Raw genomic sequence first — 12,151 nt, forward strand, 5'->3', positions numbered from 1 at the left:
GTCTAGGGTCCTTGGGAGTGTGGTGACAGTGGAATCAGGCTTCAAGTCTCCAGGAGCTTACTGATTTTTTTTTTTTTTTTTAAGTATCGTAACCGTGTGTGACAATATAATCCTCTCTTCCATCTGTCTTCAATCTCCTTTCCCGTGCTTAGGGCACAGTCAAGCATCTGTTCCAGGGGAACGGGGACCTCTCTCGAAGGTTACTCTACGTGTCACATGTGAGTAGGAAATCAGCTGCATATGATTTAATGTGACTTGGATCAGGACAAACCCGAAAAGGAGATCAACGTGTTGTTTTAACCCACACTCTCCACTCCAACCTTATATTCTAAATATTTACCGTTTAAAAAGTAGAAATTGGAAATTTCCAATTTACAAATTGGAAAGCATCAAACAGAACCAAAGAATCCCAAGTTAAGTCTTCCTCTTACCACAGATCCTCAGTCTTTTTTCTCCCCAGAAGTCACTGTCCTTTCCAGGCACTTTACCCTCCCCAAAACATCAACTATGTAGACAAGCTTTCCATATGGCCAGACCCTTACTGTTGAGAACATCTGATCTGATGGGTTGTTCTACAGGTAAGGTGACTGAGGCCCAGAATCGTGATGACTGGAGCTATTTTGGTTCACGCCTTTATGCAAATACCTGGTAACAAAACAGTATATGTATATTTTATTTACTTTCATGTTTTCTATTTTTTTTTATTTTTTAAATATTTTATTTATTTGTTTGACAGACAGAGATCACAAGTAGGCAGAGAGGCAGGCGGGGGAGGGGGGGAGGCAGGCTCCCTGCAGAGCAGAGAGCCCGATATGGGGCTCAATCCCAGGACCCTGAGATCATGACCTGAGCTGAAGGCAGAGGCTTAACCCACTGAGCCACCCAGACATCCTTATTTATTTATTTTTTAAAGTAGATTGCATGACCAACATGGGGTTTAAACTCATGACCCTGAGATCAAGTCATGTGCTGTACCAACTGAGCCAGCCAGGCATCCCATATTTACTTTTATTTTCATTTAAATTATACATGCCTACAATTATTTAATATATAAATTTATTGTATTTACCCAATTATATATGCAGCTTTCTTTTTTTTAAATTTTATTAATTTACTTGATAGAGAGCACAAGCAGGGAGAGTAGCAGGCAGAGGGAGAAGCAGACTTCCTGCTGAGCAAGGAGCCCAATGATGTGATGTGGGGATAGACCCCAGGACCCTGGGATCATGACCTGAGCCGAAGACAAACGCTTAATTCACTGAGCCACCCAGGTGCCCCGTGGCTTTCTATAGCTTAATCAAAGTTATTGTCAAAATAAAAATATATAAAAATTCTTAATTTTCAAAAATTAAAACAAACAAACAAACAAACAAACAAAATTTCCCTACTGATGATGAGGTCAGAGGAGGTGTTCTGAGCGTGAACACACTGCTCCTTTTTGGAAGAATCCTGGGGGACCGGACAGGTGGGAAGAAGCCAAGGGGGCTAGAGGCCAGAGAACCTGTCAGAAAGTCACCCTGGTCATTCAGGTATGATCACCAGGGTGTGCCAGTGGCCTGGGGCAGGGTGACGGAAGAGGTGGGCCGACTCGGCTGAGGTGCCATAGGCCTGAGGACCTGCTGACAAACGGGGTGCAGAGGAGGGCCCTTCAGGCCTTGGGGAGAATGACTGGGTATCAAGGAGAGAAATGGAGCTGGTAAACCCAGACAACCGTGACACGCACAGGTGTGTCAGGCAAATGGACAGAAGGAACAAGGCCTCGAGGACAGGGACAAGGCTAAGCCACTGACATGGAAGGATTTCTAGAACTGACCACATGGAGCAGGAAATGTTCGAGGAAGAGAATGTAAAGGAAGCATGTGGCTCTGAGCCTTAGGGACATGGTGGTTAGGAGGCAGCAGGAGGGTAGGACTCGATGTGAGAAGTCTTAGGGAGCTACTGCAGGTTCTTGAGCAGAGGAGTGACTGCTCCTGGACTCTTAGAGGCAGAAGGGATCTCCCAGTCCTGGGACTCTGCTCTTATTCCACACTTGAGGACCACATTCCTACAAGGCAGCCCCTAATACATCCTGTGGGCAGGCACAGCCCCAGGGAAGCGGGCCCAGCTTGTCCTGCCGGCACTGGCTGGAGGCCCCCTGCCTGCGGGTGGGCAGCTGTCCTCGGGAGAGGGGTGGGGAGGAAGCAGCCCTCCCCACCCTTCTCAGGCTGCACCTTCTCAGCTCTCACATCCTGCCTGAGAGCGTCCCCTACAGAGGAGAGGGTTGGAGTCTCGGGTCACCGCTTCAGGTCCTCCCAAGTTATACACTCCCTGTGTCTCTCAGGACACACTTTCCAGGCTCCTGGCTCGCCTGCCCACCAGGCTGAGGACTGTGCACTCTGATGCAAAAAAAATGAGGCAGCCATTTCTAGAGCTGGTCTGCTCTGAATTCTCGTATCATCTCATTTTACCCTCCCATCCCTTTGGGAACCAAGGCCCATCCCCTTTCCAAAGAAGAAGCCAGATCCCCAAGTTAGATGCCCAACACCACCCTGAGCAGTGAGGACAGAGCAGGGACAGATCAGGGCCCATTTCCAGGACCTCACAGCCCTCACACGACCTGGGTCTCGGGACATGGGGGCCTGCGTTAAGGGGCCACGTGGAAGGCTGCTGAGTGGCAGCCAAGAAGAGCCTGGCAGTGGGCCATCCATGAAAGGCAAGGAGTGGGGGAACAGTCATCTTTCCAGGAGGGTCTCCTTTCTGGCCACTGTGCCAGCTGACTGTGGGCAACGGACAGCACGCAGTCACCTGCCATCAGAATGGCCCGGTCTGAGCAGGGGCACTCCACCCTTGCCCGTTCCTCTCTCCAGCTCCTGGAGCAAGTTGGGGGAGAGGATGGCGCCCCTGAGTGGCTCAGGGGCTGCCCCCAGACACATGTGAGCCATTCTGAGAGTTGTGGTTAGAAGCCGTGTGGCTCTAAAGGCAGTGTGTCTGGATGTGAACCCAGTTCCGTCACTACTTAGTCGTGTACAAGGGACTTACCCTACCCTCGGGATGATAATATTGGTTTTGCGAGTTGTTATCAAGGTCCGCGGAGCCCTTGGAGTGAGTAGTGGCACATAGTAAATGCACAATAAACGGAACTCCTCAGAAGACATCTTCCTCACACTTGTTACTCTGATCTGGGGGACACACCAAGGGGTACAGAACCAGAACTCCCATCAAGCGGGTGCTGGAACACCAACAGTGAGTGATCACAGATACACTGAAACCACTTCTCAGCCTCCGGGTTGGAGACACAAGAGAGTGACAGAGACTGGCAAACTGGAAAGCCAGTGGCCTTGTAATGAAGGAAGCTACTGCCCAACCAGAGGCTGCCATGTGAAAATTTGGGCCTTGCTGCCACATCTTTGGATTTTCCAAAGAAGCGGGAAATTTGGATCTGTATGTGAAATGGACTGATTTTTTTTTTTAAGATTTTATTTATTTGTCAGAGTGAGAGAGAGAGAGAGAGCGCACAAGCAGGCAAAGTGGCCGGCAGAGGCAGATTGAACCAGGCTCCCCACTGAGCAAGGAGCCCGATGTGGGACTCAATCCCAGGACTTTGGGATCATGACCTGAACCCAAAGGCTTAACCAACTGAGCCACCCACGCATCCCGAAATGGACTGATTTTTAAAGGTGCCGATTAATCTGGCTAAACACACGTGTGCACACACACCCCACCCCCACCACGGAACAGGGTGTAGGCCAAATTAAACCCTTCTGAGAGCCTCCAGGATGCAGTTTCCAACCCCCACCCCCAACCCCTCTCTAGACTTGTTGCCCCCAGGCCACGTCAGGCTTTTGCAGGGAGGAGGCAATAGTGTGCTGTGAGAAACAGCAGAGAAAGGGAGACCAGGAGGGGCAAAGGCCCTGAGGTGGGAGAGAGGTGTCAAAGGTGATGGGAGCGAGAGGTAAGACAGGGATGCACCTGGCTGGGAAGGTGGGTGAAGGAGATAGCACAGAGATCTGAGCAGGGGCAGGGCCCAGGAATGGGGGGCACTTCTCCTGGTGCCCACACTCTCTGCACCCCAGATGTAGGCCCAGAGGGGCTGCATCCTCTTGAATAATTTCTGACACACAGTTTGTTCCTGCGCTCACTCCTCCACATCCCCGGACAAATAACCCTGTTCACCTTCTCCTGGGAATCTCCTGTTGTCTATCACTTACACACTGTCAAACTTCTTGAGTTCTTGAGGGTAGAAAGCCTGATTCTTGTTCAGCTCTGGGGTCTCTCCACCACTGTTCTCCCCGCAGCGTCCAGGCTTCAAGAGACAAATGTGCGATGGAAATAATGACGACCGTGGCCTTAAGCACGTTGCCTCACTTCCCACAGCTCAGTTTCCTCTCCTGTAAAACGGGGATAATCACGAATTGTGGTGAGGAGGAATGAGATAAAGGGTGTAAGAATTGGGAGTCCAGGTAACCTGGGCCTTGGGAAGCCACCAGTGTTCTCATTTCTCCTGCTATGAGCTGGGTACCCCCTGAGCGGCTGGGAAAGGGCCCTCGCTGGTCAGTGACACCCCCCCACACACACACACACAAACACACACAACTGAATTTCCTCCTGCCACCATGGCAGCTCAGAGGAGAGCCAACTGGGCAAGAAGCATACTGCAAATCCCTCCTGGCTGCCAGGGTCCCCTCAGCCCAGACTCCTGCTGTCATGACTTATTTCATTTATGCCATTTTCAGTCTGTAGGATGTTCCCTCTTGGCATCTGCCCAGCCAGTCCACGCTCCCACCCCACAACCCAGGCATCTGAACCCCATCCCTGAGTCTGAGTCCCAACAAAGGCAGGCCCCAGGGGACAAGCAGCCACCAAATCCAAGCTCCGGGTTGCCGACAGTGGCCAGCAGAACCCCCTTCAGATGGAGAGTAGCCAGCAATCCAGAGACCCCTCACTGGCATCTGGGCTTCCCCCTGAGGACCCGCTCCCGCTGTAGACCGAGAGAGGGGCGTCTCAGCCACCTCCCCCGTTCCCCGTCCTTTTTTTTTTTTCCCCAGGCTGCGGGAGGCAAAGGGTTAAATCCCATAGAGCTGATGCTCTGACTCCAGGCTAGAGGGGCCCGGGAAGCTGGGGTCACTTCCTGCTCCGTCCCAGTCACCCTGAACTGGTCCCCGGGTCCTCAGCCTGGGATCACCCCTTGAGAAGGACCCCAGAGTCCTCGGCGTCCAGCCTGCCCCCCCGAGGCAGGGCATTCAAGGGGTTAAGTCCCCTGGGGCTGGATTCTGCCTTCCGGCCTTCCCCAGACTCCAGAGCCGTGAGTTGGGGACGCCTGGGTTCCTGGGGGATGGCCCGGAGGGCCCGGGACGGCCGCCGGGAACAATGGGGCGCGCGAGGCGGGGGCGCGCGGGCCTGCGCCCCCTCCCCGCCCCGGGCGCGGGTGGGGTGGGGGCCGGGCAGGGGCCGCGAGGGGCCGAGGATTCTGGGAAGAGCGCGAGGGTCTGGCTGTGGGGGAGGGGAGGGAGGGCGTGAGCATTCTGGGAAGAAGGAATGGGGCCGCCGGCGGGGCCAGGGCGCCGTGGAGCGCCGCAATCCTGGGGGCCCGGCGGGCGGGGGAGGCTAGGATGCGGGGCTCCGGCCCGGGAGCCGGAAGAGGGTCGCGGGGACCCACGCGAGCACAAGTCCAGGGTCTGCGTTGGTGCGGGCGTGGGGGAGGGGGGGCCGGGGCCGGGGCGGCTGCATTCCCGCAGCTGCCTCCATGTCAGGGTCACCCTGGGCCGCTCTCCACCCCTCTCTGCGAGGCAGCCTCCTCCTCCTGTCCTTCCCTCCCACCTTCCCTCCGCGGTGGGGCCGCCCGAGGTCCAAGGCCGGTGCCCCGCGGCCTGTGCCTGGGTGGGCTCCCAGCACTTCTTGCCTCCCTCCGTCTAACTACTTTCCTACTGCATGGCGGCCTTGGCTTTAACCCCTTCCCTTCTGCTCGGGACCGCTGAGCTTGAATTTCTTGGGACAATCAAGGTACATGAGGTCTTACCTGTCCTAGGAAGCCCAGCGGGCCTGTTCTGAATAGGCGGAGGCCCCTGCTCCCATCGCTCCAAAGACACTTACAGATGGGGGAAGGGACATTTCATGGCCTAAGGAGCTGCAGAAATGAAGACATTAATTTACTTCCCAAAATCCAACTCCTGTCTCCCCTACCGCTGTTTGGCAGGGTGCAACTCGCTCCTGCTACACTTTGGTTGCCTCCCAGCTGCCTCCTCTTGAGTGCTGGCCCTGTCTTCTGCACCACTGCCCCCCTAGGCACTGTGCCCCTCCCACACAGCCTCTGGAAGCCAGGACCCTCCCCCAGGGACTCTGTTTAGGCTCTAAACATTGTGGGAGCCTAGAATTTAGCTCCTGAGGACCTACTCCCTCAAGCTGGAATCCCGTCACCCTTTTTGGAGGGATAGCTAGCTGTGAAGTTTTACCAGGAGGCCACTCTGAACTCCTGCTCCTTTGGCGCCAACCCCTTTGCAAACTGACCTTTAAAGGCATTAGACCAGACAGGTTTTCCAGGAACGAGGGGCATCTCCCTCATTCACCTTCATTCATTCAACAAAATGTCTAAGGCACCTCTTAGGTGTCAGGCACTGTCCTAGGCACAGGGTACAGCCACAACAAAACAGAACAAATGAAACAGAAGAAGGGGTGTTAATGGGGGCGGGCCTTCAGCAGGGAGTACTGTTTTGAGGTCATCGGCGCAGACTGTCAGGCATAGTCACCGAATCCGACAAGCCAAGGAAAGCGGATGGTCCTGGGAATTTCTCCGTATCATGGCCCACAGGTTCTGTCTGAGCTTTCCTCATCACCAGTCTCCTGCCAGCAGTCCACATTTATGAGTTTCACGTGACTCCCAAGGTCATCTCCCTCCCAGAGGCTGGGGCGAGCCAGACCCAGAACCTTGCATTTCTGGTTTGAGCTCTGTCACTTCCCAGCCTGTGACCTTGGAGAAATCTCCCTGAGTGTTGATTTCCTGATCTGTAAAATGGACAGACTGACTCCTCCGTCCCCTCGTCCCCTCACGGGCCTGTGGGGAGGATCGGGAGAGATAAGGACAGGACACACACCTGGGCAGCGACTGGGCAGCCCCCACACATTTTCCCCTTCTCCCCTTTCCTTTTCATTTCCCTCTCAAGGTCATCTCTGCAGAAGTCCCCCATGGGTTCAGACCGCCCCCCCCACCTCTGGCTTGAACTTTATGTGCTTGGATAACGGGAAAGTGCCCCAGTCCTTTTGGAGGGCCCCATCCCCTCAGGGAAATCTGATTGCTTTCCTGCTTGTTTGCTTGCTTGCTTTTCTTTCTTTCTTTCTTTCTTTTTTTTTTTTTAACTCTTCAAGTGTTCCAGGCACTGTAAGTTCTCTGGGCTCATAAGGAAAGTTTATTGGTCCCAATTAGCAGCCCCATTAAGGAGGAAAATTAGAGTCATAATGAGCTTCCTCTGATTAGCAAAATAACAGGTTTCCCAGCCTCTGGGCATCAGAGGGGTGGGGTGAGAGCCTCCTTCCCCCGTGGGTGTCAGATACTTCTCTAGCCCCCAGTCTGGGTTCAGAGGGTTATGACTGATGAGCTTTTAATTACACACTTAAATTCATCTACCGGCTTAGTTGTGATCTTAAGATCTGGAGCAGGAATCGGGCCTGCAGGGGTAGGGGGGCCGCTGTGAGAACAGACGCCCGGAAAAATGGGGAGATGGGAAACTGAAGTTCACCCAAGGAGGAACGCGGCCTGGGGCCAGCAGGTGAAGGAGTCGGGCTTGGGAAGTAAAGAAACTTGCAGATCAGCTCTGATCGTGTGATCCTCTCTTCTCCCCTATCCCCCTCCCCCAGGGTGCCTGGAACACTGGGCAGTCCTGAGCTCTGGGATGGAGCCTGAGACGGCACTGTGGGGCCCCGATCTGCAGGGTCCTGAACAGAGCCCCAGCGATGCTCACAGAGGTGAGGGGCACAAGAAGGGACTGCAGGCCTGACAAGACAGCGGCCCTGGTTCAGGGAGGGGCCCAGACTCTGGGGGACACCCAGGGGAGGGAAGAGAGACCCGGCCCTGTGTTCTGAAAGGAAATGGGGGCTGGAGACTCCCTTTCTCTCTGTAGGTGCTGAGAGTGGGAACGAAGAGGAGAACCCTCAGCAGGAAAGTTCTGGGGAGGAGATCATCTTGGGAGATCCAGCTCAGAGTCCAGAATTCAAGGACCCATCAGAGATGCCCCCAGAGAGACCTTCCCAGGATCCAACAGTCCCTCAGGACTCCCCAGCCCCACTGGGTCACCCCAACCCCTTGGACCAGCAGACGGCTCTGGATCCCCCCGCCCCTGAGGTAGTCCCTACGCCCTCGGACTGGACCAAGGCCTGTGAGGCCAGCTGGCAGTGGGGGACGCTGACCACGTGGAACAGCCCCCCGGTGGTCCCAGCCAATGAGCCCAGCCTCCGGGAGCTGGTGCAGGGCCGCCCTTCTGGGGCCGAGAAGCCCTACATCTGCAACGAGTGCGGCAAGAGCTTCAGCCAGTGGTCCAAGCTGCTGCGGCACCAGCGCATCCACACGGGCGAGCGGCCCAACACCTGCTCCGAGTGCGGCAAGAGCTTCACGCAGAGCTCGCACCTGGTGCAGCACCAGCGCACACACACGGGCGAGAAGCCCTACAAGTGCCCGGACTGCGGCAAGTGCTTCAGCTGGAGCTCCAACCTGGTGCAGCACCAGCGCACGCACACGGGCGAGAAGCCCTACAAGTGCACGGAGTGCGAGAAGGCCTTCACCCAGAGCACCAACCTCATCAAGCACCAGCGCTCGCACACGGGCGAGAAGCCGTACAAGTGCGGCGAGTGCCGGCGCGCCTTCTACCGCAGCTCGGACCTCATCCAGCACCAGGCCACGCACACGGGCGAGAAGCCCTACAAGTGCCCCGAGTGTGGCAAGCGCTTCGGCCAGAACCATAACCTCCTCAAACACCAGAAGATCCACGCCGGCGAGAAGCCGTACCGCTGCACCGAGTGCGGCAAGAGCTTCATCCAGAGCTCGGAGCTGACCCAGCACCAGCGCACGCACACCGGCGAGAAGCCCTACGAGTGCCTAGAGTGCGGCAAGAGCTTCGGCCACAGCTCCACCCTCATCAAGCACCAGCGGACCCACCTGCGCGAGGACCCGTTCAAGTGCCCCGTGTGCGGCAAGACCTTCACGCTGAGCGCCACGCTGCTGCGGCACCAGCGCACGCACACGGGCGAGCGGCCCTACAAGTGCCCCGAGTGCGGCAAGAGCTTCAGCGTCAGCTCCAACCTCATCAACCACCAGCGGATCCACCGCGGCGAGCGGCCCTACATCTGCGCGGACTGCGGCAAGAGCTTCATCATGAGCTCCACCCTTATCCGCCACCAGCGCATCCACACGGGCGAGAAGCCCTATAAGTGCTCCGACTGCGGCAAGAGCTTCATCCGCAGCTCCCACCTTATCCAGCACCGGCGCACGCACACGGGCGAGAAGCCCTACAAGTGCCCCGAGTGCGGCAAGAGCTTCAGCCAGAGCTCCAACCTCATCACCCACGTGCGCACGCACATGGATGAGAACCTGTTCGTGTGCTCCGACTGCGGGAAGGCCTTCCTGGAGGCGCACGAGCTGGAGCAGCATCGGGTGGTCCACGAGAGGGGCAAGACCCCGGCGCGCAGAGCTCAGGGCGACAGCCTGCTGGGGCTGGGCGACCCCGCCCTGCTGACACCGCCCCCAGGAGCCAAACCACACAAGTGTCTTGTCTGCGGAAAGGGCTTCAACGACGAGGGCATCTTCATGCAGCATCAGCGGATCCACATCGGAGAAAACCCCTACAAAAACTCGGATGGCCTCATCGCACACCCAGCCCCCAAGGCGCCTCAGTTCCGACCCCCCAGGCTCCCCTTCGGAGGCAATTCCTACCCAGGAGCTGCGGAGGGCCGAGCTGAACCCCCCGGACAGCCCTTTAAAATGCCCGAGGGGCAGGAGAGCTTCAGCCAAAGGCTGGGCCTGCTCTCTTCCAAGTCCTACATTTGTTCCCACTGTGGAGAAAGTTTTCTGGATCGGGCCGTGCTCCTCCAGCATCAGCTCACCCACGGCAATGAAAAGCCCTTTCTCTTCCCTGATTATAGGATTGGTCTAGGGGAAGGGGCCGGGCCCAGCCCCTTTCTAAGTGGAAAGCCCTTTAAATGCCCTGAATGCAAAAAGAGCTTTGGCCTCAGCTCTGAGCTGTTGCTGCACCAGAAAGTCCACGCAGGTGGGAAATCCCAGAAGAGTCCGGAGCTGGGGAAGAGCTCTTCTGTCCTCCTGGAGCACCTCAGGAGCCCCCTGGGGGCCAGGCCCTACAGCTGCTCAGACTGTGGGGCCTCCTTTCTTGATCGCCTGGCGCTCACCCGGCACCAGGAGACCCACACCCAAGAAAAGCCCCCCACACCTGAGGATCCCCCTCCAGAGTCAGCCACCCTGTCCACGGTCCAGGAAGGTGCGGCAGAGGCCCCCACCCCCACGGGGAGTGGCCACCATGGGGACGGGGAAAACCCCAAGACCCTCTTGGAAGAAAAGCCCTATTTGTGCCCTGAGTGTGGAGACAGCTTCACGGAAGTCGCAGCCCTCCTCCTCCATCGGAGCTGCCACCCTGGGGTCACCTTGTGAAATGGGTCTGGAGACCAAGGGCCTCTCTCTCCTGAGAGGAACACTGGCTCTCCCCAGAGAGGGTGGGGGAAAGGAGGAAAACCCTATCAGGTTGTAGAGAAGCGGAGGATAAAGAACCCGGGGTAAAAATAGTTCTTTTACATCAGTGACGAGAAACCCTATAAAAATGTTGGTGGGAACCACTTAATAAGGCAGTAGAGAAAAACTGTGGGTTAGAAACCCTATAAATATGTAGGAAAAAAAAAAAAAGCCCTTTAAGTCTGTAGCAGAAAAACCCTATAAACCATAGTGGATAAAAGCCCTATTAATTGTAGGAAGAGGTCCCAATATGTCTCTAGACAACCCTATAAAACTGTATCAAAATCCTTGTGAAACTATAGGGTCGGGGAAGTGCAGGGAATCCAGTGGCATTGACTTGAAAGGAGTGACCCTCAGAAGGTGTAGCAGAGCCTCCCATGAACTTGTCCCGCAGTGTTCCCTCCCCCTGGAGTTCGGAGGGGGCCTCTCTCCCAGAAGCCTTGGACAGTGACACTGAGGAAAATGCTCAGCTGGGGACTAGTGTGGGGGGAGGTGAAAAACAAGGGAGGAGGAGCCCCCAGGCCCACAGAGAAGAAACAACCCAGGGAACTAGGAGGAGAAAGTTCAGCTCCCTGCCCTGGGGCTTCCTCAGGGGATGAGGCCGATCTTAGGTGATTGCCTGTTAGAGGAAGAGGCCCACGGAATTCCTTAGGAGGAAGAACCCAAAAATGGGGAAGGAAAAAAAAAAGTGATGTCAAGCCTTTTTAAAGGCTTAAGTTTGGGGTGCATAGGAACTTCAAAGAACACTGGGAAACCACCACAATAGGGGGCAGGGAGGGATTTCTGTTAGGGTGCTTTGAGGAAAGCAAGCCAAGGTGAAGTGGTGTCCGGATGGAGGCCAGCAAACTCGGGGCTGCCCAGTGCTCCCCGTTTCCGGGAGCTTGTTAAGCTGCAAGTGCAAGCAGATCCCAGCTCCAGCCACCAGGGCTGTTCCCCCAGGACAGGGGACTTCGACTCCAAGAGGCCTCCCCAGATGGAGGGTCCCGCCTACCCATTCTCAGGTCTCGCCGTCAGGAGCTGTCTCCTGCCATCTAACTGCCACCAGACTCGCTGCCGTGGCAGCTCGCATCCTCGAATTCTGTCCTCAGTGGAGAGGGGAACCCGCTGCTAGTCGACCTCCAAAGAATAAAGCCCTTCAGAGACTCAAGGCTTGTGTGTGGTTAAATCCTCCTTAGACTTCTCTTCTCCGAGTCAAAAGAGCCACGTGTCAGTTCTCTGTGGCCACGAGGGACAGCGAGTCGACAGAACAGAGCGCTTGGATTAGCTGGCAACCTGCTTTTTTAAGCCTCACTCTTCCATCTGAGCTGTTAGCCAGGCTGCTGGTGGGATGAGCCAGCCGGCACATAGTGGTGGGCATCCAGACACCCCACAGATGGGGCCACGGGTCCCTGAAGAGCATCCGGAAGCCTGACCACCTTCCTCACCCTGGTACTTGGAGCGCTCTGAGGT

At 56.1% G+C, this 12,151-nt stretch overlaps 1 protein-coding gene and 1 long non-coding RNA gene across 4 annotated transcripts; one reads left to right on the forward strand and one right to left on the reverse strand.

Moving 5' to 3' along the window:
* Positions 1-552: 552 nt before the first annotated feature.
* LOC116858021 lies at positions 553-6,582 on the reverse strand. 2 transcript variants are annotated; one of them, XR_004380854.1, is made up of 3 exons: positions 5,996-6,149; positions 4,188-4,367; positions 553-645 (listed from the first exon to the last, which is right to left on the reverse strand). It is a non-coding gene; the product is annotated as an uncharacterized LOC116858021 (long non-coding RNA). The 2 variants fall into 2 exon arrangements; XR_004380853.1 differs by lacking the exon at positions 553-645 and adding an exon at positions 6,484-6,582 and having other exon boundaries at positions 4,050-4,367; positions 5,996-6,103.
* Positions 5,096-11,634, forward strand: ZNF629 (zinc finger protein 629). Of its 2 annotated transcripts, none has more exons than XM_032842550.1 (3): positions 5,096-5,281; positions 7,828-7,935; positions 8,091-11,634. In XM_032842550.1, the coding sequence occupies exons 2-3, from the start codon at positions 7,863-7,865 to the stop codon at positions 10,622-10,624; spliced, it is 2,607 nt and encodes an 868-aa protein (XP_032698441.1). In that variant the 5' UTR covers positions 5,096-5,281; positions 7,828-7,862; the 3' UTR covers positions 10,625-11,634. The 2 variants fall into 2 exon arrangements, with proteins under 2 accessions (XP_032698441.1, XP_032698442.1); XM_032842551.1 differs by having other exon boundaries at positions 5,267-5,281; positions 8,072-11,634.
* The last annotated feature ends 517 nt before the right edge of the window (positions 11,635-12,151 follow it).

Source organism: Lontra canadensis, unplaced genomic scaffold, assembly GCF_010015895.1.
Source record: "Lontra canadensis isolate GAN:19392208 unplaced genomic scaffold, GSC_riverotter_1.0 scaffold132, whole genome shotgun sequence".
In the NCBI taxonomy this organism is placed as follows: Eukaryota; Metazoa; Chordata; class Mammalia; order Carnivora; family Mustelidae; genus Lontra; species Lontra canadensis.